This window comes from Parasteatoda tepidariorum, chromosome 3 (genome assembly GCF_982258835.1).
Source record: "Parasteatoda tepidariorum strain Cologne lab strain chromosome 3, Ptep-v5.0, whole genome shotgun sequence".
Lineage (NCBI taxonomy): Eukaryota > Metazoa > Arthropoda > Arachnida > Araneae > Theridiidae > Parasteatoda > Parasteatoda tepidariorum.
In genome coordinates this window covers 114,427,320-114,454,424 of record NC_141757.1, presented here as the reverse complement: position 1 = coordinate 114,454,424, position 27,105 = coordinate 114,427,320, and the positions used below count along the sequence as shown (strand labels likewise).

Below are 27,105 nucleotides of genomic sequence, written 5' to 3'. Positions count from 1 at the left end.
TAAAAAATAAATAAAACACATTTATTTTAGAAAATTATTACAGGACAAGTAAGTACAAACATGGCTACAATGAAACATAAAGGTGTAAAAAAAGAAACAAACAATTTTAAATCGATCGCATTTTTCAAAGTAGTAGAAACTTATGACCAAAGTTTTAAAATCAAATGTCTTTATTCATCCTAAATTATTGCCATTTTTTCTTATCCTTGTTTTTGTGCTTTTTGTCCTTATTCTTGTTCTTCCCATCCTTTGATTTCTTGCCTTTATCCTTGTTTTTCTCGAAAGCCTTCTTATTTTTAGACTTGTCTTTAGACTTCTTGTCCTTTCCTCGATTTCTTTTGCCTCCTTCAGAATTTTTGAGAGGTTCGAAGGAATCTTCAATTACTTTTCCTTCGACTGGATTCTTGGCTTGTTCGGCAAATAACTTTTGCTCGTTTTTCTCATCTTTTCCAACAACCTCTAAATAGAACAGAAAAATAAATAAATAAAACAACTCTCGTAAATTTATAGGTGCAATATGCGAACCTGTAAGATACCCTTTCGTAGTTGGGAGTTATTTTCCTGCAGTAACAAAGAGAATTTTCCGCTTCTTAAGTTTTAACATTAAAAATAAAACTTTTTGATTGGAATTCTACAAATAATTTTCTAACACATTGCATTTAGATTAGAAAAAAAGATTATAAAACATCAAAACGATTCATTCGAATGCATCTACCGAGCAAATAAATATAAGTTCACCCCCAAAGCGATAAAAAATAAGATTTTGTTTACAAATTAATAAAAATATAAGGATGTTCATATGTATTTAAAAAAAGATTTACCATTAAATATGAAGCCACTAAAATATTGCACTTTTTCACAGTTTTAGCAAACCATCCGCAATTTTTCATAAGGAATTGAAATTCATAAACGATTATAAAAATCCGTACAACAAAGGTTGTCCCGAATTTTACACAAATTTTGAATATTAAGCCATCAATACAACAGAAATGCTGAAAAAAAAAAAAAAAAAAAAAAAAAAGAACAGGCAGTTCTGGGTTATTAAAAATGGGACGCTACACATTTTCATGAATGAGTGATATTTTGAACTTGGTTGGGACCAGAATAGGACACCCAAAGTGAACTTTAGTTTGAAATTTGGACACCCTGTAGTTAAAATAATCGAACAGGTATAAATAATAAATCCTTTGTACACAAACTTTTATCAAAGGAACTGACGTCCATGAAAATGATCCTTAGAAATCTTTTTCAAAAATGTTTTTGATTCTTTAACTCTAGAATTGCTAGCAGACGTACTTAAATCTAAAACGATGAAAAGAAATTACGAACCTGCTTGATGAGCACCATGGTGTCCCTTCTTTTTCTTCTTATCCTTTTTCAAACTTTCTTCGTAGGCCAAATCTTGAAGGTGTAAATCTTCCGTCTGTTCTTTGCGCTTTCTCTCATCGACTGCTTTCTTGCTGGTTTCAATGTTTTCTTGTAATTGAATTTCTGGCTCAGGAATATCAACTGGTGCACTTTTAGGCTTAACCTCTTCTTTCGGCTGAAATATAATACAGATAATTAAAATTTTAAACAACTTCAAATGTAGATAAAATATTTATATTATACGCATATTTTTAGAATCGTTAAAATTAACTCTTAATAGTGATGAATGAGATCATATTTTTAATATCGTCATGCACCACGGAATACCAATATTTCTCTAGATTCTTCCACTTTAACTACATTATATTATTTCGTCTTTGGATAATATTTTTGTTACCAAAATGAAGTTTATCAGCACTTACAGTCCCTGGTAAAACTATTTATAATTAACGTAAAACTATTTATAATTTTTGTATTACACACTATTTATAATTATGTATTTCACGTAAAACTATTTATAATTAAGTAATATAAGTATAATTGGGTACTTGCAACTCGAGAAGAAGTGAAGTGATCATGCCTAATCATGTGATTTAAATCAGATTTAATTGGATACCTGTAAGCGACGTAATGCTAGTTTTATCATTTTACTTTTAAAATTCAACAACAAATCTACTTTGAATTCCTTTTGATTTTTCTTTATATTTTTGACTAAAGGTAAAATTCTTAACTTTCTTGACTTTCAAAAGTTGCTTGTCGAAAATTCAGCCATTGTAGGAGCAGAAACTTTTAAGAAAATATCTGATCGACCTAAGGAAGCCTGAATTTATAATCATAGTTATAAAAATTAAGGCATAGTAAAATTTGAAACGGCATGATCGTATATATTTTTAAGGAATTTAAACAAAAGTAACGTCATTGAAATTTACACCAAACAGAGCACATATGATGTCATATTTATAGTTTCAGTTCTAAAATGAACTTTCCTCAGTGTCGAAACACAGAAAGAAAAAACACCTTTTGCACACACAGCAGAAGAAAATTACAAAAATGTGGGAGTAAGCTTGAACACGAAAATCAAGTCAGAAGAATGAGATTCTAGAACGGGTCTCTAACCATATTAGGAATTATGTTATTTTCTTTTTGTTAAAAAAAACTGAAAAGCATAATTCAATGTTTTAGAGTAACTTGAATTTAAATAAATTATTCAAACAGTATTAGTATGATTTGGTATTTTATTAAAAATTAGACAATATACAAATCAATTTATTGTATTGAAGTAAAATTTTAATTATTTGCACAAATTTATTTATTTTAATGTTTTACTTAGAAATTAAGGACTTAAGGAATAGTGTATTAAATATGAAATAAAAAATAGGAATTAAATAAAAAATTTAGTTGTTTTAACGTTTTTCTAGCTTAATTACTTAATTAGTAAATAAATTCCTTCAGTTTAACTGAATTGAAAAATTTAATTTAATGCTTTAAAAATTTTCAAAAAGTGGAGTTAGTATAATAAAAAAAAATTAAAGAAAAATATCTATAAAATAACTTTATATTAAAAATAGAATTCAAAAGAATAGAGCCTGAAAGTAATTATTTAAAAAAATTCAGCCAGTTAAAGCATTTCCTCTATGTATAAGCCAGCCAGTATGTATAAAAATGGTTAGTCTAAAATAAAAGTAAAAACTGACAGGATGTCACCATAATTTAACCCTGAAATCATTTTCTCATATTTTTTTTTTCAATTAACTATTTCCTCCCACAATCGTTAGGCATGATAAAGAGAAGATTATTCTAAAGCATTAGAGATAAATTATCAAGATATTTTATTCAGAATATAATAAAGTTCCTTTTTCTAAAAAAATAAACAAAGTGAAATCAAGACTGAAAGAGGGAAGAAAACAACGACTCACTTGTTCTTTTTGAGCGTTATTTTTCTTATGTTTGTGTCCATGGTGATGAGATTTTTGGAAATCTTTTGAATATTTTTTGGAACTATGGTCTTTCGTTTCAGCTTCTTCAACAATGTCGGCATTCTCTTCCAGTTGCTATAAAGAGAAGAAGAATTACATGAGCGACATTTATTATTTGCTTCAGGCAAATGTTTCTTTGGCAGACGATTATAATGATTACTTTCTTCTGACAAATGTTTATTTGTTTGGCAGACGAAGACTTTCATGTAAACGATTATGATTTTTACTTTCTTCATAAAAATTCAGATTCTGTATTTACACAGGTTATTAAACAGGTTTTTGAACTCCTAACTAAAGTTATTTTCAACTCGTAATAACATATTTTGAAATTATAATTGAGCTCCCTTTCTTATAAGTATTACGTCATTAAAAAGAATTTCGCAGTTTAATAAAGGAACTGAAATTATTATAAAATTAAATATTTTAATACTTTATGAGATATGAGTAGTTTAAAAAAAAAAAATTCAAAGCATCTTTTTTTTTTTTTTTTTTCTTTTTTTTTACGGGGGTGGTCAAATAAAAAAAATTTTTTTGAGTGATCTGACAGACGTTATAGTTTAAGAATTACATACTAGACTAACATTTAGAATTTTCTTCAGGTTTCGGTTTTACATGTTTACTTGTTGTTTGGCAAGACAATAATAAACTTTACTAAGACGATTAAAATTATTTTCATCAAAAATGTCAGTATTTTTATCATAACAAAGGTGGTTTTTGAACTTGTAACTGAAGTAAAATATAACTAATCCTTTTTCGTAAAAATATTTTTTCACTCAAAATAATTCCATGGTTTAATAATGAAGAACGTGAAATTTTTATAAAACTGTCGATACTTTATATATAATGGGAAAATTTGACTTAAAAAAAAAAAAATAAATAAAAAAAAAAAAAAATAAATAAAAAAAAATTGACGATTTATTTTGTGAGGAGGGAGAATAAACCATGTAATGATTCTTAAATGACTTAACAAACATTACAGATAACTAATTTATTTAACTAACAAAACATTAAGTTATAATAAATCTATATAATTTATCGATAATAATAAACCAATCAATACATCAAATACACATTACAAAATAATATCAAATAAAAAAAATCAATATGTTAACATGCAAATTTATTTTTCTCAACTATCAATTCGTAATTTCATAAGGAAGAGCTATTTAAAATTTTAATAATCGAATTAACTAATTGTTAATAATGCTTTAATTTTATTTTATAAACAATTAAAGTTTTGCATTAATTTTTCAACTTAATTAAAAAATTCATACCCTACAGTTAAAGTGTAAAATCTAGTTGAGCTTAAGTAGCTTAAATGATTTGAAATTGAAATGCAAATACTTAAAAATGGTCTTTTTTTAAAAATAGCCATTGGGAAAAAAAACTTTTTCAAAATACTATAATTGAATATTTTACCAAGTTAAATCTACGAATAAATTCCAGTTAAAATGTATATTATTCAATCCTATCGTGATATAATACTTGATAGATAGTTTAACCTTCTACCAAAAATTTCACAATGCAGAACATCCATTAGAGGCGTTGAATTAAATTAACGAACTCGTTATCTTCTTTAACCATCTTAACAACATCACGTGACGTCTTCAACTAGCATGTTTTCGGGATACGAAGACTAATTGTTTTCTCATACCAAAACATTAGGCATTTACCATGGCAAAACGTTAATTAGTATCACATTACCACTTTCATAATTTTAGTTCAATTAAAAAAAGATAATGCGTCGTTCTCAATCTGAACTAAATCTTGATTAATCACAAATAAGTTTTAATGTGACTATTATACAGTCAAGGATTTAAGAGCGTCGATCAAAGCTTTTCCGACAAATCGCCAAAGAAAATAAAAAGTTACAGATTGAGTGCTTTAATTCGAAGTAAACCTTTAACATTTAATTACAAAGGGTGTCCCTAAGTTCATGGCACAGGATGGAGTGTAGAGTCCCTTTTTGCGCACTCTCAAAACTCGTTTGCCAAAAAATGGATTCAGTAAAATATTTATAATAGTTAAATATTATTTTACTATTAAAAAAATTGTCGCAAAATGTTTAAATGGTAAGACTAACAAATTTTTACATCATTTGAAACTGTGTGATTTTAAATGAGAAAGAACAAAATTTCAACTAAATAGGTCAAATAGTTTCTGAATTATAAATTTCTAAAAAAAGTCCTATTTTTAATCTATTATTTCACAAATCCTTTGAATTTACGCGTGGCTTTTTTTCGTTTTGGCATTTTCAGCCGTTTTCATAATTAGTTTGAAGAGCGTTTATTAAAGATGAACAAAATTATAAGAGCAGGGGTCTGTCCAGACATTTTGTGAAAGGTCCGTTTTTCGTGAAATTGTGAAAAAATTACTCTCATTCTTTCAACCAGGGTCCGCTTTTATGAATTTGTGCAAATAGGGTCCGTTATTGCAAAAAAAAAAAATTTTTCAAGGAGTTTTTAAATTGTAAAGACACACAAGATTATGCTCAACACTGTAAAATTATAATTAAAAAAATTTAATTTTTAAAAATAAAAAACAATTGCTGCTTCTAAATTAGAGATGCAACATACAAATATTTGGTATTTAGCCTATACTGCTAAACGCAGAATATTAATTTCGGACTAATAATGGAAGAATCGTCTGCCGAAGACAAAACTTAATTCGTTTACATCCATCTTTCTTGTTTTCATCCCTGGAAAGGGTTTATTCGATTAACAAAATAATAATGAAGATAAACAAATTTGTGAAGGGTCCGATTAAAAGAAAAATCATTTTGTGAAGGGTCCGTTTTTAAGTTAAAATATTTTGTGAAGGGTCCGTTTTTAAGTTAAAATATTTTGTGAAGAGTCCGTTTTTATGAAAAGATATTTTGTGAAGGGTCCGTTAACGGACCCAAATTTCTTTTAAACACACCCTTGAAGAGTCATTAATAACTGTTAAAATTTTTTCCTAATAACAGTTATAAAAAAATACTATCTGATTACTTATTAAAAAGCGTCATATCAGAATATGAAAGGGTTTTTAAAAACCACCTTGATTGATTTAAGGTGAAAGTAAGATTTTTTTTTGTTTCTAATTTTTAATCATTTTATTTTGAACTTAAAACTGCTTTTTTATGTTAAGGGGAAAATTCACCACCTGTCCTAAAAAGTAAAAAAAATAAAAAAAAACTCTACAGGGAGTCTTGTTGTCCTCCTTTGACGTCTGAACAGAACGTGAGATTATTTCTTTCTTTTTTTCCCCAGTCTTTCCTCTTTCATGCATTACTCCACTTAATTCGGCGTGATACCGACCACAGTGCTGACGTAAAATATCCTCAGCGGTAGACAGATCATGGGTTAGAGTCCTTTTGACGTCAGGCTAACCGTTGGAGGTTTTCGTGGTTTTTCTCACCATGTAACGCAAATGAGAGTTAGTTCCATCAAAAAGTCCTCTGGAGAGGCAAATTTCTCCCACTATTTGATCTAGGAGCTGCCTTGCCTTCTGAATTGGGTTTAAAATTTACAAGGCTACGAAGTTGAACATAAGTCGCTGTTAACTCAAAAATTGGCTCGGCTGTTCGACGACGGTACTCTCACTCACGCATTGAGGACAGTACCATAAAGCAAATTAACACAAAAAAAGCCTAATATTTCCTATCGCTTACGATAGGTGAAACACCCAGATAAACTATTTAAACCACATTCTGTGATTCATTTGATAAAACATAACGCTACCCCAATCTAACTCCTAAGCCCATTACCTAACGAAAAGCCTAGCTCTAATATCCAGTTAAATTTCTTTTTTTTTTACGGTTTTAAAGCCATGTTACTAGTAAATGGTTAAAAAACCATTTAGTTCATAGTCTTTCTTATACTAGTTGTAATACATGTAAAATATATTCTTTACCGTCAACTTTACGGTTCATTGAATGGACAGTCTGCTGCCGGTTATTTTACGGTCATTTTAGAATTAAAATTCTAACAGTGCAGCGTACAGTCTTAGCCAGGTTTACGCTAGCGATAGCGGTGAATTCAAGTCATTTATTAACCTCAACGAAATACCTAAACGCTTAGAACATGACAACACACCTGCAAAATAGTTACAAGTGAACCACTCTTATTTCTTTTGCAGAAGGTTTTTATTGAAAAAAAAAAAACCGGGGAGGGATAAAAGAATTTGAAGTAAGTGGCCGCTACCGATGAGGGGGGGGGGAATCGTGAGCAAGGATCGTGGGTGACTCACAGACTTGTCTAGTAACAAAGAGATTTCCCTGATCCATAAATATATAAGAAGGAAGAAAGAAAAAAATCCTTCACTTCATCACTTAGCAGTATCTCTCCGATGGACATCATTTAAACATTTCGAGAGACTCTCAGAAGATAAATGAACGTTAAGTAAAAAAGATTAGAACTGTAAGGATGAGGGAGTGTATGTAAATTGCCTTTTAGAAATTGATGGGTCGATGAATAGTAAATTAGTTTTCTTCAAGAAACTAAAAAAAAAAAAAAAAACACTCTTTGTCTTACAGAATGTTTCCAGAACAACCAACAATATTTTAGCCAACAATATTAAAAATTGTTGGCCCCCTCCGATTATGATCAATTTTTGAGCCATATTCTCCTGGACAAAATCAAAATTTTCCCCAACAAAACTAAAACAGTAAAATCAGTTATTTTATTAATAATGTGACTGTCCAAATGTTCACTCAAAGCGTGCAGGGGTTGGCGATTTGCTTATTTTTGCAGACAATGGAAAAAACGGTACGAGCAATGCTTACGAAAACCATTATATCATTATTTTCAAAAATTTTTAAAATGCAAAAAAATAAAAAAATAAAATAAAATTCGAAAATGAAATAAATTTGAAAAAGAAAAAAAATTCAAAAACTTTTTTGAAATTAAAGTTAAGTTTGGAGACAGAAAATGTCGGGAAAAAATTTCTAAGCGTTTCAAAGGCCAAGAGTTTTAACCACATAGAGAAAATTCAAAAATATTTCTAAAGAATATTCTACTCATAATTCTATAAAATGAATTAAATTATAATTTTTTTTTATTTTTATGATTTAAGTTTGAGTTTAATCGTAACATACTACAGTGTAAGTTAAGGCAAAAAATAAAGAGGGCGACTTTTAAAATAAGCAGGGGTTGTCAGTAGCTTTTTTCCGTTGAAAAAGGGGTCTAATATTACTAAAAACACGCTTCTGTCAATATGAACGTAGGCAGCAAAAATATAAAACGTTTTTTAATGTAACCTACATAATTCAACAACTAAATGAGTATATCAGCCCTTTTGCGAATGAAAAAGAAAGAGCTTTGAATTGCTCTCAGATACTTTTCATGTGATACATTTTTACACCAGATTTAGATCCGGGACTCTCATGTTGTGGTCATTGTTTAGTTTCACCTGAAGTGTCCCTTTTTTTATGGGCTTCATTTTTTATTTACGAGCCGCCTCTTACTTTATGAGTCATGGTCATTACATAAAAGCATTTTTTTTTTTAGTAGCTTCTGTAGCCTATTTTTATGATTTTGTAAGCAGCTTTGTTTTTCTTGCCGACTTCATTTCAGAGCCCGGTCGAAAATACTAATTAGTATTTGTCTCATTCAATAAATTTTTTCAATGCTATGAAATTCATTTTTTTGTTTACATTGTCAACTTTAGCATTTTCTTAAGCAGCAGTCTTAATATTATTATTTTATTCAACTCATATTTATAATGCAATAACATTTATAATGTAAAAAATATATTTTTCAGAAAAACATTTTTATGTTTATAACAGACTTTTAATTTTTCTTGGGCAAATTTTATCCTTTATTTAGTCCTAACAAGAATTTTTTGTAGTTGGGAGGGGGGGGACTACATAACCATGTTTAGGGCAATTTTGACCCCCTCCCGGTTAGTAAAAATACAGTCCCTGGCCAAATTATTAGACGCACTGTAAGATTCTATGCGAAATCTTAATTATCAGGTCATACTCTACAGCTTTATTGTTTTTACGAGTCTGAAACCGGTTTGTACTTGTTTACGTTCGTGTATCAATTTTTTAAATTAGACGATATATAATATAAATTCGACAATATATTATATAAATATAGAATATTTATTATATCAGGTACTATATTATAATAATTAGAGCAAATTAATAGACGAACTGTAGTTTTTTCAGAATGTCATGCTTTGCACGAGTTTATATACAATACTTTTATATTTAAACATACATGTAATGGGTTTTTATTCAGGAGATTTTTGATATACCTCCTTATTTGCATTTATTTTTAACGTATTGCATTACAATGTTAAAACCAATTGATACACGAACGTAAACAAGTGCAAACCGGTTTCAGTCGCGTAAAAAAAAGAAAGCTGTGCAGTATGACCTGAGTAATTAAGATTATACATAGAATCTTGAAGTGCGTCTAATAATTTGGCCAGGGACTCTAAGTAAATCACCAACCCCCTCTCCTGTGCTTGCTTTCTCAAGAAAGTGGCAATACATCCCTTGTATTTTGCTTCTTACTTTGACTTTTATTGTAGCAATCTAATTTAAGGAATTTTAGGATAAAATCCAAATAATGTTGTAAAAACGGGATGTCCTAAATCACTGTCCATATTCACCTGACTTTGGCTTTCCTATTTCGATCTTTACGAATTTATTTTTTATGGAAAGAACTTTATTCTTTAACAAAATAATAAAAATAACACTTTTTTGCAAAAAAACATGACAAGTTCTGATAGAATTTTCAACATGCTTGAATAATTATGGAATAGAAAATGCATATAGAATCGAGTGGAACTTACATAATTTAATAAGTAAATAACAAAATTCAAATGTACAGAGAACAAAAAAAATCTTCTTGAATAACTTTGATTTTAATTAGTGGATTTTCTCGAACTAAGTGTCAATCTTAATGGTTCAAAAGCACATTTGCTAGTTAATTAGTACAGTCGGTATTTTAAGTTATGAAATCAGACATAAAAACGCACTTTCTTTTAACAGACACACCTTTTTTCCCACTACTGATTTGACTATAGGGAGCCGTGGTGGTTCAGAGGATAGAGCGTTCGCCTTTCAAAAAGGTGACTCAGGTTCGAATCCCAGTGATGGTCGGTTGATAATATTTCTGCCCCCGACTCGCACCGATCAGAGCGCTGACGTAAAATATCCTCAGTGGTAGACTGACCATGGGTTGTAATCCCCTAGCGATCGGACTAAACGTGGGAGTTTTTCGTAATTTTCCTCTATATAGGAAGTATAACGTAAATACGAATTCGTCCAGTCAAAAAGTCTACAAAGACTAGCTTGTTCCGATGCTTGATCCAGGAGTTCCCTTGTCTTCTGAGTTGAGTTTAAAATTAAAAGCCCTACGGAGTAGAATATTGATAGTCGTAAACTCAGAATTGGCCGGCTTAAGACCGTTTTTGAAATATAAAATAAAATACAATATCAAAATATGGGGGTAGGTGCAAGAAATCGAGTTAAGTGATTGGTCAAAAGTTTTGGTACTTTAATGTTAATTTCACTTTTTACGAATTACACCATATATCGGAAACTGCTTAAGCGAATCCAAAACTTTTTACACACAATTATAAAATCCATTTTTCAAAAATAATTCAATGTAAAAATTAATTTCTAACGTAAAATTAATTCTATTATTTTCTTAAATTTTATTTCAAAATAGCGTAAAATTTTTTGAACTGTAAAGTAAGCAAATTTTTACACAATTTTAAACTATGCAACTTTAAATGTCAAAAATCTGAATTTTGAACGGAATTTAGCAGGAACAGTATTTGAGCTTAGACGATAATTTTAACACGAATAGGGGCAAACGTTAGATTAAGATGAAGAAAGCAAAATGCAAAATGAAGAAAGCAGCATACTCAGCACTCTTTGTTCTCCGAGCCAGTTCGTTTAGACCTGTAACCTGACGCGTCAAAAATTTATAAAATACCCTTTTCTTCATCTCTGCTTGGAGCCGCCATTTTCAAGCTCAAAGTGAAATTTCGACTCTGTGTTAAGTTTTCTTTATTTCTTTTTCTTTACTATGAGCATCCCGTTGGTACAAACATTATAATACTTTTATAGAGAATTATATGCAAAGGGTATCACATAGCACGAAATTTTTTTAATAAGTCTATACATGTCAAAATTAATTAGGTCCTTTCGTAATTGCATTCAATCAGAAGGAACTCAAGACAGTTATGCATAATCATGAATGCTAATTCAAAAAAGGCCATTTTCATTAAACCCATTTCAATTATTAATATCACGCCAGTTTTATTCGAATACAAGGACATCCTCTTAAGAGGGTGTGAGATTATTTATGACGTTCAGTTAACTATAACTTCACTTAAAAGATGAATTGCTGTCTGTTCCTTTAGACAGAGATTTTAAATCATCCTTTGAAAACCGAATCCGCAAATGAAAGACTAATGCTATTTTCAAGTGGTCTTAATGTTTGGTTTAAAAATAGCGCCTTTAAAGAGAATATTCGAAACATTTAGATTCTAATGTATTCTATTTGCTACAACAATTTTTTAAATTTAATATTTGACTTCAGATATTTTTAACAGATGACTTCTTGCAAATAAATAATCAATACAAAGCTCAGCTATCTTATAATACGTGACACTTCATCATATAGTCAACTGACGATTGTTTTTTATTTTTTCTTTGTTCGATTGGCTTTTTTTCAATCATCCTAAGAGTTTTTTCACAAAGCGTATCCCTTTCCTTTTTTAAGTTTTTTTTTTTCATTAAAAAAAGAAACAATTGTTTACATATATTATTATAATTAGAGCCCGGATTTTGATGACCTAAAAAATCTCAACTAATGCCCTTAAAAAGTGCAAAAAATGCCCTTAAAAAGGACAAAAAATGTCCTTAAAAATGCAAAAATTGCACAAAAAATGCCTTAAATAAAGTAAAAATATTAACTTAAAAATTTTTTTTGCTCTTTAAAATTATTATGAGTAATTTAAAAAATATAAAGCAATGCAATACTTGTTCTACGTTCATTAAAGTTTAAAAAATATGTTTTATATCCTAAAATAACAAAAAAAAGGAAAATATATTGATACCAAAATATTTTCATTTTGTATAGAAACTTTAATGGATATAACAATATTACTCCACTCATAATATTACTAAATATCAGAATTACATTGGATTATTAAATGTTTTTTGATAATTTGAAATGTAAACGAGCATCTCTTGTCTGAAAGTAAATTTTCATTCCTGCAGAAGCTTCTTTCAACGTCTACTGATGTTATAGGTGCGTACTTGAAAAAGACGGTCTCACTTACTGCTTCTTCAATTTGAAAAGATTTTGCTTCACCTGTTAATATCCTATAGATTTTCTTCATTGTTTGGAAGCCAGTGTAATAATGAAAATTGATAAAAAATAATAAAAATTGGAAAAAATTAACAAAAAACGTTAAAAAATGCAAAATATGCCCCAAAATTTAAAGAAAAATGCCCTATAAATCTAAAAAAATGCTCTAAAAGACAAAAAATGTCTAAAAATGCAAAAAAATGCAAATGTCATCAAAATCCGGGCCTTAATTATAATCATTTGATAGAGAAGTGAGTTTACTGCTTTTAAAATTTTTAGAAAAAAGAAATAAAAATCTGCCAAATATATAATAAAATAAGTTATAATGTTTTTGTCCTGATCTGTACTTTTTTCGTGTTTTAACCATTTAATGCAGATGGGACACCGGTTCCCCTTTTAAATATACATTGCTTTCTGACGCTTAAATTACAAGCAAAAGTATATTTTGGTATTTTTAATTGTACAAAACAATCTAACTGTTAGTAAAAAAAAAAAATTATTAGATTATCGGAATTATATTTGTACTAAAACATAAAATCAAAAAAAGTAGTATGAAAAAAGTTTTTTACACATTCAAAAATTTATCAATTGATTTTGAAAATTAAAGAAATTTCAATAATGAATAACTGTTTCTCTTGGATCTAAATAAATGCAAATATGTACAAATTTAAAAAATTATATTTTAGAAGTGAGCCATGTATGGAAGATATTACTTTTAACGTAGAAAAAGACAACCCGGTGTTTCATAATGTATTTCATAATCATGTATAATTAAAATACTGAAATAATACAATAAATTATTTTCTTAAAGATAAACTACAACCTTTCATAGGATCTCAATTACGAATTAACAATTTTAATTCGGATTTAAACCCAACTGTTATCTTTTTTCAATTAAAAATTATTAGACAGTTTTTTTTATTTTTTATATCTCAAATTAAAACTTCAATGTTAATAAATTGGTTAAACAAATTTGATTGAATCGGCAGGGCAAATTAAAATAAATACATAAAAATTAGAAATTCACAATTCATCTTACGTGAACTATAAATGTGAGCAAAGAAATCGTCACGGATACATCAGAACAAATGATGTATTCAAGAACATATCAGAACAAAGATAAGTATTATCTAAAGAAAGGTTGCATTACTTTTAAACAATAAAATTCGTTAGTAATGTTTATCAATGATATTTTTTTTTTTTTTTTTATAAAATCCTCTACCATTAAGGAAAGAAATTAAGAGACGCTTTTTTACGAACCATCTGGCATTAAATAATTCATATGTTTTCACTTAACTCACTTTTTTATCCCATCTTTATGAGTGGGAAAAACGAAGGAAATGAAAAACAGCCTTCCGAATCAGGTTGTAAAAAATTAACTAACAATTATAACTGTTGACCAAAAGTAATTTATTTGTATCGACAATTACGGAATCTTAATTCCGAGAAAAATTATTGCTATTTTAATTAGTCTCAGTTAATGAAAGGAATAACTTAAAATGTATGCTTGATTTTAATGATAATGAAGTGTAAGCGTGCCGAACAATGAGTAATACAATAACCGAATTGGATTTTGAAATTCAGAATGTTCAACACGCACCCAAAAATGATTTTTAAAAAAAAGTTTTCGAAAGAACTTAATTAAGTTTTTTTTTTTTGTGTTCGACAACTTGAATTTCAAAATACAATGCAATGCAAGCTTACTTTAATGGTTTTAAAAATGTAAGCATAAGAATAAAAAATTGTATTTTGATATTCAGGATGTTAAACAAACACACACAAATAATTAAAAAAAATCGTTTTTTTCTTGTTTTTATTTTTATTACTTTGAAAAAGATATGGCTTACATTTTTTCTACCCTGATATTTACTAATTTAAAGTCTTAAAGAAACACTTGATTTTTTTTTGTGTTTACCAACCAGAATTTCGAAATACAATACAATATACAGTAATTTAATTATAGGTTTACTTTCATGAATTTAAAATGTAATCATACGAATAAATAAATAGCATAATATATTCAGGATGCTGAACACAAAAAATTATTAAAATTAACAAAACAACCGTTTTATTCTTCTTCTTATTATTATTATCATTAAAAAAAACTGACCTCCTTTTCCCAACCCTTACACTTGCGAATTTGATAAACGAACGGCCATACCAACACATTTTTGAAATATTTCATAAGAAAGTCAACAAACCATCGAAATTATAAAGAAATAAATGCACCGAAATTAATAAAAAACAATCTTTTTAAAACTATTTGAAAACCGCGCTTCATACATAGGTGGAACGTGTTCTTGAAAAGTGATTGACCTTCACATTCTTTTGCCCGCCTACAAAAAATTCAGACACAAGAAAGTTCAGCGAGGAGAGCCGTACAAGAAAGTGGTCAAAAGATCACCCGTTTTATCCCAGACAGGAAAATCAATTACAACTAAAACCAAGAACAGAGAAAAATATTTTAATTAATAAATAAATGATTGAATTGGGTACAGCCAGAGGTAACTTATAGTTAAGAATATCATTAAGTTAATAATTATTATTCATCTGATTCTTCAGCTAAAATAAACAGTTAAAAAAAAAAAAAAAAAAAAAAAAATCATTCGAATGTTCTATTTTAAAATTGGCCTTCATAAACCGGTTTCCTGGGAAACGGTAGAATGAAGAATATGAAGTAACGATGCTTAAAAGAATTTTAATTTATTCTACTCTAAGATAGAAGGTATGTTGTAAAATGCTTGAGATTAATTTAACGTTAATTTTAAAATACGAATAATTATTTCAAAAATAAACACCGTCACCCTTATAAACTTTGGAAACATAAAAACACTGAAAACTATAGAAAGTCATAAAATAATCGATTAGAAATACAGATCATCATGAATTATTTCAAAATACACTTTCTAAAATATTCGAAAAAAGATTTATTTATTAAAATTATTCCAAATCAAATTTTATGAACAGAAAAAAAAAAGGAATACAAATAAGCTGCTTAAGTAGAGATGGTGTGTTACATGCGGTGAATGATAAAATATTGCCATTAAATAAAATTGTTTATTCAACATTTCAAATGAACATTTAAAAAATAAATCCATTCGCTCAAAATCAATAGCTGTTTTCACAGCAATTATTGTTTGCAACAATTGTGAAACGAGAGGTTACAGATATGTTGCCAACACCAACTAGACTAATTAAGCTACTGAAAGCGAAATCCGACCTGAAAAGCGGACGATTTCTCTTACTTCAAGGCTTATCGCTACTAATGGGGAGAAACACATAATATCGGGGTCAAGAGTCACAGGGGTATTTCTGCGGGATATTTAATTAGTATTCGCTTGACTGTGAATTTTAATTAGCCCTGAAACGGAAAGGCAATCTATCCGGTGATTAAAAGATCACGAAAACCTGAAAGCACCTATTTATGGAACATCCGCTCGCTCTCATCATGTATAGAAACAGAAATGAAAAAAAAAAAAAAAAAAAAAAAGAAGAAGAAAAAATTACCACGCATTACAACTATGATTTCGTATGAATACTCAAAACTAGTTACAGTTATGTAATTCAGTGTTTTTTTTAATTAGTTTTGGAGCAGCAATTTTGCAGTTGCTTTGAAGTTGTTTGAAGCACTAATTTTATTCCACTTGGAATTCCTTTAGTTTTAATGCAGGGCAAAAAGTTATTAATTAGTTGAGCCTAACTAAAATTATTAATTTTCGTACTCATGAAACAAATCCAAGGAACAGTTAGGGTGGAAGGGAGAAGTAAGGTGCAGTTGGATATCGATCACAGGACTGATAAATTGAAAATATTTTATGGTTTTTCCAATGCGAAAAAAATAAATAAATAAAAGATTCAAAAACAGAAATTAAACTATTCCAAAATATATCGTTTCATTTTTGATACATATCTCACAGAGACAATTAAACTTGATACATAAAAACAAAATTTAATATTCTAAGAAATAGAAATTGTGAACAGACATTCATGCATAGCTGCCAACATGGATAGGTAAAAATCCAATAGATTTTACGAAATAATATAAATTTCATGATAATTGTTGCATAATGTACTTCACACATAGGGAATTTTACGGATTTTTATAGTCATCAAAATAAAATAAAGTGCAATACTTTCCGGTTATGATTGACATTAAACATACTTGAAATGTTATGTATTATGCTTACTCATAATTTCGAATGTTAATAAGCATTTAATTCACCATAAGATAAGATAGTAAAAATAAGATAGCATATAATATAGTAAAAAGAATTTTTTTAAAATTAATTTAAAATGAGAGTTCTGAACTGATTTCTATAATAAAAATAGCTAAAATAGATCCTATTAGTAATACTTATTTAAATATTCAAGCAAACAAGTAATAATCTGTACAGAAATTCTATTTAAATAGGGATTTTTCGTTAGGAAACTCAACGTCTTAGGGAATTTTCTAAAACGTACAAAAACCCGGAGAATTTTAATTTAACTTGTAGACCAGGAGAAACTGGCGAAATCCAGCAGTCTACTGGAAAATCTAGTAGAGTTGGCAGCTATGTTTATGATTTATGAATAAATTGGTAGAAAACATTAATTATTTTTGATGCCGCAGATATTTCGAACCTGTTCTAGAGCAAATTTAACTTTAATTCTTTAATTGGAATAAAATTTCCTTTTTTATTAGATCATAAAAAATAGCTTGAAAACTAATTTCCACATATTTGTAATAATTTTGGAAAAAAGATTGAGCAATGAATGCTTGCTTCGAAATAGTTAAGGTAAATTGAAAAAAAAAAAAAAAAAAAGCATGTACATGTAAAAATAATAACAGTGAGAATATTCTCCAAAGCAGAAAATTCTCTTAGTATTTTATATTTCTATCTTCAGTTTTTAATATTTCTTAATAATATCATACATGGGCTGCTATTAAAGTTAACAATATTAATTATTAAAAACAATATTCAAAAATGAAAATTCGTGAATGGTTATTTAATATAAAGGTTTTCGGTTTGGAAAACAAATTAAATGTTCAATATCGATTAGTGAATTCAAGAATGTAAGATTCTTCTGATTCCTATTCTTAAGTTAAGGAAAATTCAGAAAACTTTTTCAATTGAAAGGAAAAGTACTGAAGTATTTGACGTAACTTTTTAGGGTGAAATAGTTTACTTTTTTTTTTATTGTGTTTATTAAATTTCTTGTGGTGTTTTTAAATTTATTTGGTTAAAGAAATAAACTTTAAAAGTAAAATCATCAACGATCATTAATATATTTTGAAAAAATATTTTTTCTTTTTCACTCATAAACATTCATGTAAGGAATTAATTTTATGAAAATTAGCGAAACAGAATCTAATTTATTTCTTTTTAACTATATTATATCTTTATGAACTTAAAATTTAATTTCTCCATGCACCATCAATATTTTATACAGCAATGAGATTAAAATTAAAGCTTAGCCTCGCATAAAAGGCGATGAAACAGTAAATCTTTTATTTTCTTTGGCAAAAAAGCTTTGAAAAATACTTTTAAGTAAAAACATTTAGTTAAAAATAAATTTATCACATCATTTCAAAATGCTTTCAATATTTTTTATAATGCCAAACATCAGATTTATTATTGTTAAATTCAGTAGAGTATATTTATTAATGAATTACAGCATTTTTATGCTTTTCTTTATTTTTCTTCAAAATTCGCTCTTATATAATCTTCAATTTTTTACAGTTACTAATTTGTTTTATTAGTACCTAAAATTTGAAATAAAATATGAACGATAATTTCATTAATATTATTTATATTGAATCTTATAACTCTAATTATCATCTTTTACAAAAATTTCGAGCAGTTTTTGAGCTATTTTTCTTCTTTCCAATGAGTAGTTCATATTATTTAGATTACTTTTTTTTTCGTTCCAAGTACAAAATCCAATTACTACGTATAGGTAATTTCTAATATTCATTGAATGAAAATATTATTTGATACATAAATAAATATAATGTATAATTAATACATAATTCACAGATTGAAAATTCAAACATCATTTTATAAAAAAGAAGCATTAATTTTCATTCTAATATATTATCTTGTTTATAATAACTAAAATTAATAACTAAATAGCATTTCTGAGAAATTATAATTGGTTAGTATTAACTACACAACGAACTGCAGAGACAATGTTTAAAACAAGCATAAGTAGTTAAATAATAGATGTCGCCAATTAAGAGAGAAAAAGTTTCCCCTCTTTACGAAGAAAAACACTTCGAATTACAAGTATAATTGGTTATTTTTCTTATCGAAGTCGTCAACTGTTTCCGGCCACTTTCAGAAAGTGAAAAACTCTGAGACGGTACACAGATTTCCGACTGAAATACCCCTATACTCATGTGCTTTTACAGATGTTGGGAATTAGAGCAGAACGGAACACATATTTCACGCAATAAAACTCGTACTACTGACCAGATGGTCTGTGTTGTTGATAGAAAATGAAAGCAGTTTAAGGCGTGCGGTACCTTTTTACAAGCTGCTGTTTTGATTTATCACCAATTATTTTGGAATGCTACTTTCTTTCGACTTCTAAACCTATTTTTTGTTTCGAAACATAAGATTGTGTGATCGTTCCCTTTGTTACGATGCTAAAGTATATACAACGCAATATACACTATACATTTAAGGAAATAAAAAAGAATAGAAGATATTCTTCTAATGTTAAAGTATTAATTAGCTTTACATTTTTAAGGAAATATATTTAAAAACATATAAAATTTTATAAAAAAATTGCAGTAAAATTCTGTACTTTAAATAAGTTTTGTTTAAGAATAACTTTTAAAAATCAATGATAAAATTGATAATTCAAAAAGAATCAAGAAAAAAAAAAAAAAAAAAAAAAAAAAAAACGAATTGAAAATTGTTTGCTCAAAAATCGTCTTATTATCTCATTTTTAAAAACCAAGCAAGACATCTTTTAAAATGGGGCATATAAAAAATTTATATGTTTGCAATATGACAGAAATTAGAAAATTTATTTAAAAATACTTATCATTGAAAAAGTGAAATTGAAGTTTGTCTATGTTAAAAAAATCAGCAAAACATAACAGCAATGCGCTATTAAAATGCATGTAAAATATGAAAGATACTTTAAAAAAATGCTTTTCAAAATATCCCCCCCCCCAAATATAAGAGAAAGAATGTGATTTTAAAATAACATAGAGCAATATTAGATTAATAACAGGTTTTTAATACCACAGAACGGTTTTAATAAACAACCTGCAAGTTCAACTCTAAATCTCAGGAAATAACGAATTTCAAAAAAGCAAACGATATTTTTCGTTTTTTCCCATAATTTATTTTAGAATTTAAATAAAAAAGGTGGCAGACAATTCAACTCGGATACACACATTAAACATAATGTAAGAAATCGCATTACGTTATTCTGAAAAATAATATTACAAACATAATAATTATTTCTTCAAATCAATCATGATGCGATGCCAAAACCTATGACGTACAAGTTTGTTTGGTTATTCTAACTATATTAAGGAAAGTCAACATTATCTCCATATCGAAAACAAACATTAGCTAAGGTAAGTATCACCATTCAATGATATGAACACGAAGGTCAACTACTTGTTTTTGAATAAACTTATCTCTTATTGTTCTAAGATTATAAGTCAAAATCACGCCATTTCTGAGAAATTGAAGAATGAATGTCGAGTGTTTTCGCCACAACCTCTTGATTTATTCAAGTATAATATAAATAAATTACAGCATAACATATATTCTCTTCTTTTTATGAGACAGGATTATTTGATTAAAATTAAACTACAAAAAACAACTAATTCTCAAAAACCGGGATGAAACGGAAATGCTTCATCCCAGATAATGAAGTATATACAAATTTCGATTAAAAAAAAATTAATGCTATATTTAAATTAACGATTACTATTTTTAGCTTTTGTAGAAAAACAATACAAAAAAAGGTAGTTTGATTCACTGTTTTGCGAACGATGAAATTATGAATGTCTGCTTTTATTTTTCATTCACTAGGTATTCAGCGAATTTTACTGCGCTAATTTCTCAGTAACATTTTTAAGCAGGTGTGCTATCACATTCCATGATTGCAACTTTTTTTTTTTTAGGTCATCTCGGATAATCCGTTTAATTGATGAGAGACGGCTGTATTAAAGAATCATGTTGGAGATAAAAACAGAATTAGAATTATCAAGCGTGATTCGCAAAACATTTTCTATAAGTTTTAGATAAATGTTTTTTACATAACTCAAAATAATTCTTATTCAATTCTGATTTTTTTTTTTTTTTTTTTTTACACTATCGTAAAAATTAAGGCATAAAAGAACTTTCTCGAATATTAAACTTCAAATCCATTTTGAACGAAATATTTCGACAACCTTATTCTTAAATTAATCGTAATGTATTAATTTAAAAATTTATCATAGCAAACAATAGATTTCTGACAGATTATGCCTACATTTGCAATTAAGTTATTTTAAGAATATATTTCTGTTTGCTATAAATTCATGTAAGAATTTTAATTTTAGAATTTCTCTCTTGTAAGTAGTTTTCAAAAATAGTGCTCTAAAAATCTTTATAAAGCCTTTACTTTATTTGAAAATCTTTTCTTTATAATATAAAATTTAGTAGCAAAAATGGAATATTGTTTGATAAATAATGACTTTATTGTTTACTTCAATTGCAAACTATATCACACATAAAAAGGTTTATGTATTCTTTCCTAAGAAGATTCTAAATCGTAAGGAATATCAGAAGTATATATATAGATATATATATAAGGATGATGTTTAAATTGAATGAGGTATACAAGAAAATGTAAGCAATATTTTTCTTTTCATGTAAAAAACGCATATATGTAGGAAAAATGCACGTGAAAAAAACATTTTTTTATCTATTTCTGCATTTAGCAACATTTAAAAAGCGTGTGAAAATTCTGTCTATTAGAATAACCAACGGTAATGAGGAAAGATTTTACAATTTATTCATCACTATTTTCTTCCATCTCCTACATAATTAAAAATTATACAGAAAACAGCGATTCATACTTAATACACTTACAAAAATACAATTTCATTTCCCTCAGCATTAGCCAACAAAAAATAATAAATAAATGAATTCCATCGAATATATTCTTCAGCATCATGCAGATCAATAAAGAGAAGATCAAAATCTCACCTTTTTGGCTGACACAGCTAGGAGGACGACGCCAAGGATGGACAAAACCAGTAGGAGCCTCATGCTTGGTTTCTCTCTGTTTTCACACGTCTGCCGACCCAAGAATTTTTCTCACAGATGGTAAACTGTCACTTGTGGAGATTGAAATAGGAGAATAAAATTGAAGTGGTCATGGAGATAAAGAGAGTGAAGCGGGAACTCCCTTTCGAAAAGGAAATGACGCCAAGTACGTCACAGAGATCCGGGGATTTGCCATTGGCTCAGGCTACCTGTTGAACAGCACGCCACCGCTATCAGACCATCCACCCCCCTCTTGGCTCCAATGATTTCGAGGAACGTTTCAAAAGGGACTGTTCATTCATAGAAAAAATGACATGAGCTTGAACTTACAAATAGGACATTTTTTCCGTTGCATTTAATACATATTTTCGTTCGAAAGGTAGTGTTCGAAATTATTATTCAATTCGGAGGGTGCAGGGAGGAAGGACGCAGGAAAACGATCGTATAAATGCTGGGTGTACTGCATTATTTGTATCGTTTTCATACCATGTAAATTAACTTTCTTCTGTGGTATTATTTATTATTATACGTGCTATAGTGTCATAACTAAGTGGAATACTGCTAGAGTTCTTTTTATTTCAGAACTTAATATACAACTCACTAAACAGAAAAGAAAGAAATCTAATTCTCTACGTTAAACAAACTATTTATAAAAAAAAAAATTATTTAAAAAGAAATCATGGATTGTGCCTAGCTGGAGCAGAATTTCGAGCTACAGTTCGAATCATTTTATTTTTTTTTAAGTATGCTCTCAGCTCCATTTTAATAAAATTTATAATACCGAATTATAATAATTATTAATTTAATTACGTCGCATTGCATTGCACAGTCACTGTAGTCATAAATTTTAACTGTTTCAAAAGCCTCAGTTAGATACAAATAGGAATGAAGATATTTAAAAGCCTTTTTCCCAGGTTTGTGATCAAGTTTATTGTAATGCAATTTTTTAAATAACGGAAATTATTTTTCTAGCTTCACGCCCACTCACATTCCTGTAGCACTCAAATCACTTACATCTTTTAAATTCTTACAGCAGTTTTTCTTGAAAAATTCTTACAACGTTTCTCTGGTCTTACAGTTAATCGCCCCATTTTTAATTAAAATTTCAAAAATCATGAGAACAATTATAAATTTATTATTAAATAGTAAGATACTATTGTGTACCGTATTATTATTAAATCAATATTAGAAAAAAACCTTTTGATTAATTTGATATTAATGTGGCTACTATATAAGTGATATTTATTCATTTCTACTATTCTTGATCAAAGTTCAGAAATATCTTTTTTAATCAGTTATTAATTTTTTTTCATAACAAATAAAGGATTTTTTTATAAGTACTGTTTGGATGAAATAAAATGGTACACTTTTTTAATTATTGTTCTTAATTATCCTTAGAATGAAAGCATTAAATGAAAAAAAAAATAATGCTTTTTTTTTGACGCGTACAAACCATTTATACACATTTAATTAAACCAGAGGTAAGGTCTTATAAAACACGGTGTATTAAAATTTGAGCCTGTTACTTTTGGGAATGCAATGTACCTTATTATTAAACATGTAAAACTTTAATCTTATTTTTAATCCTTTTACATTACGCCACTTACTTTGCAAACACGAGAGATTTTTTTTTACAATGAAATTTAATGACAATGCTGACTAAATTCGAGATTCTATCTTTCCTTTCGAATGCAGGCTTATAAATCTATAAAAAAGTAATAATAAATGAATCGAACAGCAATCAGAAAATGAATAATACAGAAAATACCCTCCCCCCCCCAAAAAAAAAAGAAAGAAAGAAATTAAAGAAAAAATATATTCGTCATAATCCTCCTTCACTCTGCAGATTATCAGAGCATTTTTCAACTCAGAATTATCACAGTGTCAGAATATTTCTTTTCGTATCAGATTTGGAAAAGAAAAAAAAGAAAAAAGCTTAGAGAAATCAATTTGCTTCAAGTCCTTAACAAAATTTATTAGAAAATAGGCAGATATGCAAACGAGATATGATGACTTTCGAAATTTTCAACTAGGTGACTTTAATTAGCTGGAATTTCTAAAAATAAAGATTTTAAATGACAAGAAAAATTTTAAAAATAAATGATTAATTTCCGAAAACTTCAGTTGCTTGCTTGTAGACTGTATAGGGACGTATACCGTTTTCTTACTGGCATACATAAATTTAAAATAGTATATGAAATTTTAATGAAAATGACAAATTTATAACAACAGTTTGCTTTTTTTTCCATACAATTTTCATTTATTTTTTATGTTATAATTTTACTGTACACATGTTAAGTTAAGCCTAATTTTTATAATAATAGTCTCAATCTGACTGTGTTAGGGTTGCAAACGGATTTAAATTTATGAAGATTGTGCTGCAGATTCCTCTGCAAATCTTGTTACCGGGGACATAGTAACGAAATATATTAATTGACTCACTCTTTTAAATGACATTGCTAGCTGTATTTAAGATCCTCTCTTTCATTTTTAACGTAGGTCTATAAATCTATCAAAAGAAAAATAAAATGTGAAAGGGAAATAATGATCAAGAAACGAAATGCTACATATATTTCCTTAATCAGAACATTTTCTTTTAGACCTGTTAAACAAAAAAAGAGAAAAAAGTAAAAAATAATGAATGAATAAATAAAAAACTAAATTGACGAAAAGTAACGATAGTAAAAAAACGGTCATAAGTAGAGCCCGGATTTTGATGACCTAAAAAATCTCAATTAATGCCCTTAAAAAGTGCAAAAAATGCCCTTATGAACTGCAAAAAATGCCCTTAAAAGTGCAAAAAATGCCCTTAAAATGCGAAAATTGCGCTAAAAATGCCTTATGACATGACTTAAATAGAAGTAAAAATATTGAACTAAAACAATGTTTTACTCTTTAAAATTATTATGAGTCGTTTCAAAAAATATAAAGCAATGCAATACTTGTTCTACGTTCATTAAAGTTCGACAAATATGTTTTATATCCAAAAATAACAAAAAAAGGAAAATATATTGACTCCAAAACATTTTCATTTTGTATAGAAACTTAAATGAATATAACAACTTCCATCTCATAATATTACTAAATATCAGAATTACAGTGGATTAATAATTAATGCCCTTAAATTTTTTAATATTTTGAAATGTAAACGAGCGTCTCTTGTCTGAAAGCAAATTTTTATACCAGGAGAAGCTTCTTTCAACGTCTACTGATGTTATTGGTGCGTACTTGAAAAGGACGGTCACACTTACTGACAATTCTTCTTCTATTTGAAAAGATGTTGCTTCACCTGTTAATATCCTAGAAATTTTCTTCATTGTTTGGAAGCTAGTGTAATAATAAAAAATTATAAAAAATAATGAAAATTAGAAAAATTTAACAAAAAATTTAAAAAATGCTTTAAAATGCAAAATACGCCCCAAAATTTTAAAGAAAATGCCCTATAAATCTCAAAAAATGCTCTAAGGTACAAAGAATGTCCAAAAATGCAAAAAAATGCAAATGTCTTTAAAATCCGGGCCTTAGTCATAAGACTAACTGAATATATCAATTTAATGACTAATTTTAAGGAAATTTATATGATTTGGGTTATTAAATAACAAATGTTAAATTTAAAAGAGCTTTTCCCCTTATTACTGTAAATAACGTTGCCTTATTAATCTGTAAAATAAAGAAATAAATATTAAAAAAGGAGTAAAACCTACCATAACAGCAAAATAACTTGAGCTCTCATTGGACCAATATTCACGAATCTTGCCTCAATAAGGGTTCAAAAGGCCTTAATTTTTCTTATACTGGCCCTTTATAGAATTGTCAGATTCACCCGATATTTTATGTTCATTTTTCAATCAACATAGGCTTTATATAGAATTGTCAGATTCACCCGATATTTTATGTTCATTTTTCAATCAACATAGGCTTTATATAGAATTGTCAGATTCACCCGATATTTTATGTTCATTTTTCAATCAACATAGGCTTTATATAGAATTGTCAGATTCACCCGATATTTTATGTTCATTTTTCAATCAACATAGGCTTTATATAGAATTGTCAGATTCACCCGATATTTTATGTTCATTTTTCAATCAACATAGGCTTTATATAGAATTGTCAGATTCACCCGATATTTTATGTTCATTTTTCAATCAACATAGGCTTTATATAGAATTGTCAGATTCACCCGATATTTTATATTCATTATTCAGTCAACATAGGCCCTGTATAGAATTGTCAGATTCACCCGATATTTTATATTCATTATTCAGTCAACATAGGCCCTATATAGAATTGTCAGATGCACCCGATATTTTACATTCATTATTCAGTCAACATAGGCCCTATATTGGCCATATAAAGGACCAATATTAAAAAATCTAGGCATCCCACTATTGGTCCCACTGTGCATGTTCTTACAGGACCCATATTTAGCCAATTTCGATCCCTACTGGGGCCAAGGTAAAATTGTTGCTAGGGGATTATTGAATAGAAAAGGGTAATAATCAATAATAAGCGAGTTGTAGAAAATACATCCCTCTAAACATAAGACCTGTGAAGCAAAGGTTTTAAAAAGTTTAATAAGATTAAGGTTGTAAAAGGATTAAAATTTCAAAAGAGACGGCAAATCGAAATGTCTTTTGAGATCTTTCAGTATTCCATAACGTCGCTTGCTGTGGAGGAAAGTGTAAGACTCAGTAAGAGGATTATATTTGCAGCTAAAAATGTGAATTCTTTTGATGTATCCTTTCAGTTTTTTACTCTAACAACCTACCCGCTCGCTTCGGAAACAGCTTTAATGTCATTTATCTGTTAAATATTTAAAAAAAATTACATATATATTTTTAAATGTAATTATATTATACTATATTATAATTATATTAAATGTAATGTTTAAATGTAATTATTTTTCAATCATATTGTTTATTAATTTTTTAATTACATTAGTTTTTATTAATTATTTTTATTTATTTTAGAGAAAATTATTATTTTTAATTATAATTCATTATTACATAATTATATTGTTAGTAATATTTAATATTTTTTGCTTAATGTTGTCGATTATTCAAGGCAAAACGGAAAAAAAATTTTGAACTTTTTATCGAGTGAAATAATGACTCGAGGTTCACTTTTTTTTAATACTTTTAATTTCGTAAAATATGTATTATCAGAAAACGATTTCTT

General features: G+C 28.0%; 2 protein-coding genes across 2 annotated transcripts in view; one reads left to right on the top strand and one right to left on the bottom strand.

Moving 5' to 3' along the window:
- LOC107457317 (uncharacterized) lies at positions 1–22,216 on the bottom strand. The gene is made up of 4 exons (XM_016075457.5): positions 21,865–22,216; positions 3,285–3,419; positions 1,330–1,543; positions 1–459 (listed from the first exon to the last, which is right to left on the bottom strand). Exons 1-4 carry the CDS (start codon positions 21,925–21,927, stop codon positions 185–187), a joined length of 687 nt encoding a protein of 228 aa, XP_015930943.1. The 5' UTR covers positions 21,928–22,216; the 3' UTR covers positions 1–184.
- The window catches only part of LOC147814203 (uncharacterized), a 57,088-nt gene continuing 50,029 nt past the window's right edge, over positions 20,047–27,105 (top strand). Inside the window, exon 1 of the mRNA XM_087159949.1 lies at positions 20,047–20,240. The gene's annotated coding sequence lies outside the window, so the exon portion shown is untranslated. The remainder of the gene's footprint in view (positions 20,241–27,105) is intronic.

Bases quoted from the DNA above. Each gene is read 5' to 3' on its own strand.
- LOC107457317 (XM_016075457.5), bottom strand. From the start codon at position 21,927: ATGAGGCTCCTACTGGTTTTGTCCATCCTTGGCGTCGTCCTCCTAGCT. The intron at 3,420-21,864 runs GTGAGATTTTGA...TTCTCTTTATAG, and splicing joins TAGCTGTGTCAGCCAAAAAG to CAACTGGAAGAGAATGCCGA. The intron at 1,544-3,284 runs GTGAGTCGTTGT...ATTATATTTCAG, and splicing joins ATAACGCTCAAAAAGAACAA to CCGAAAGAAGAGGTTAAGCC.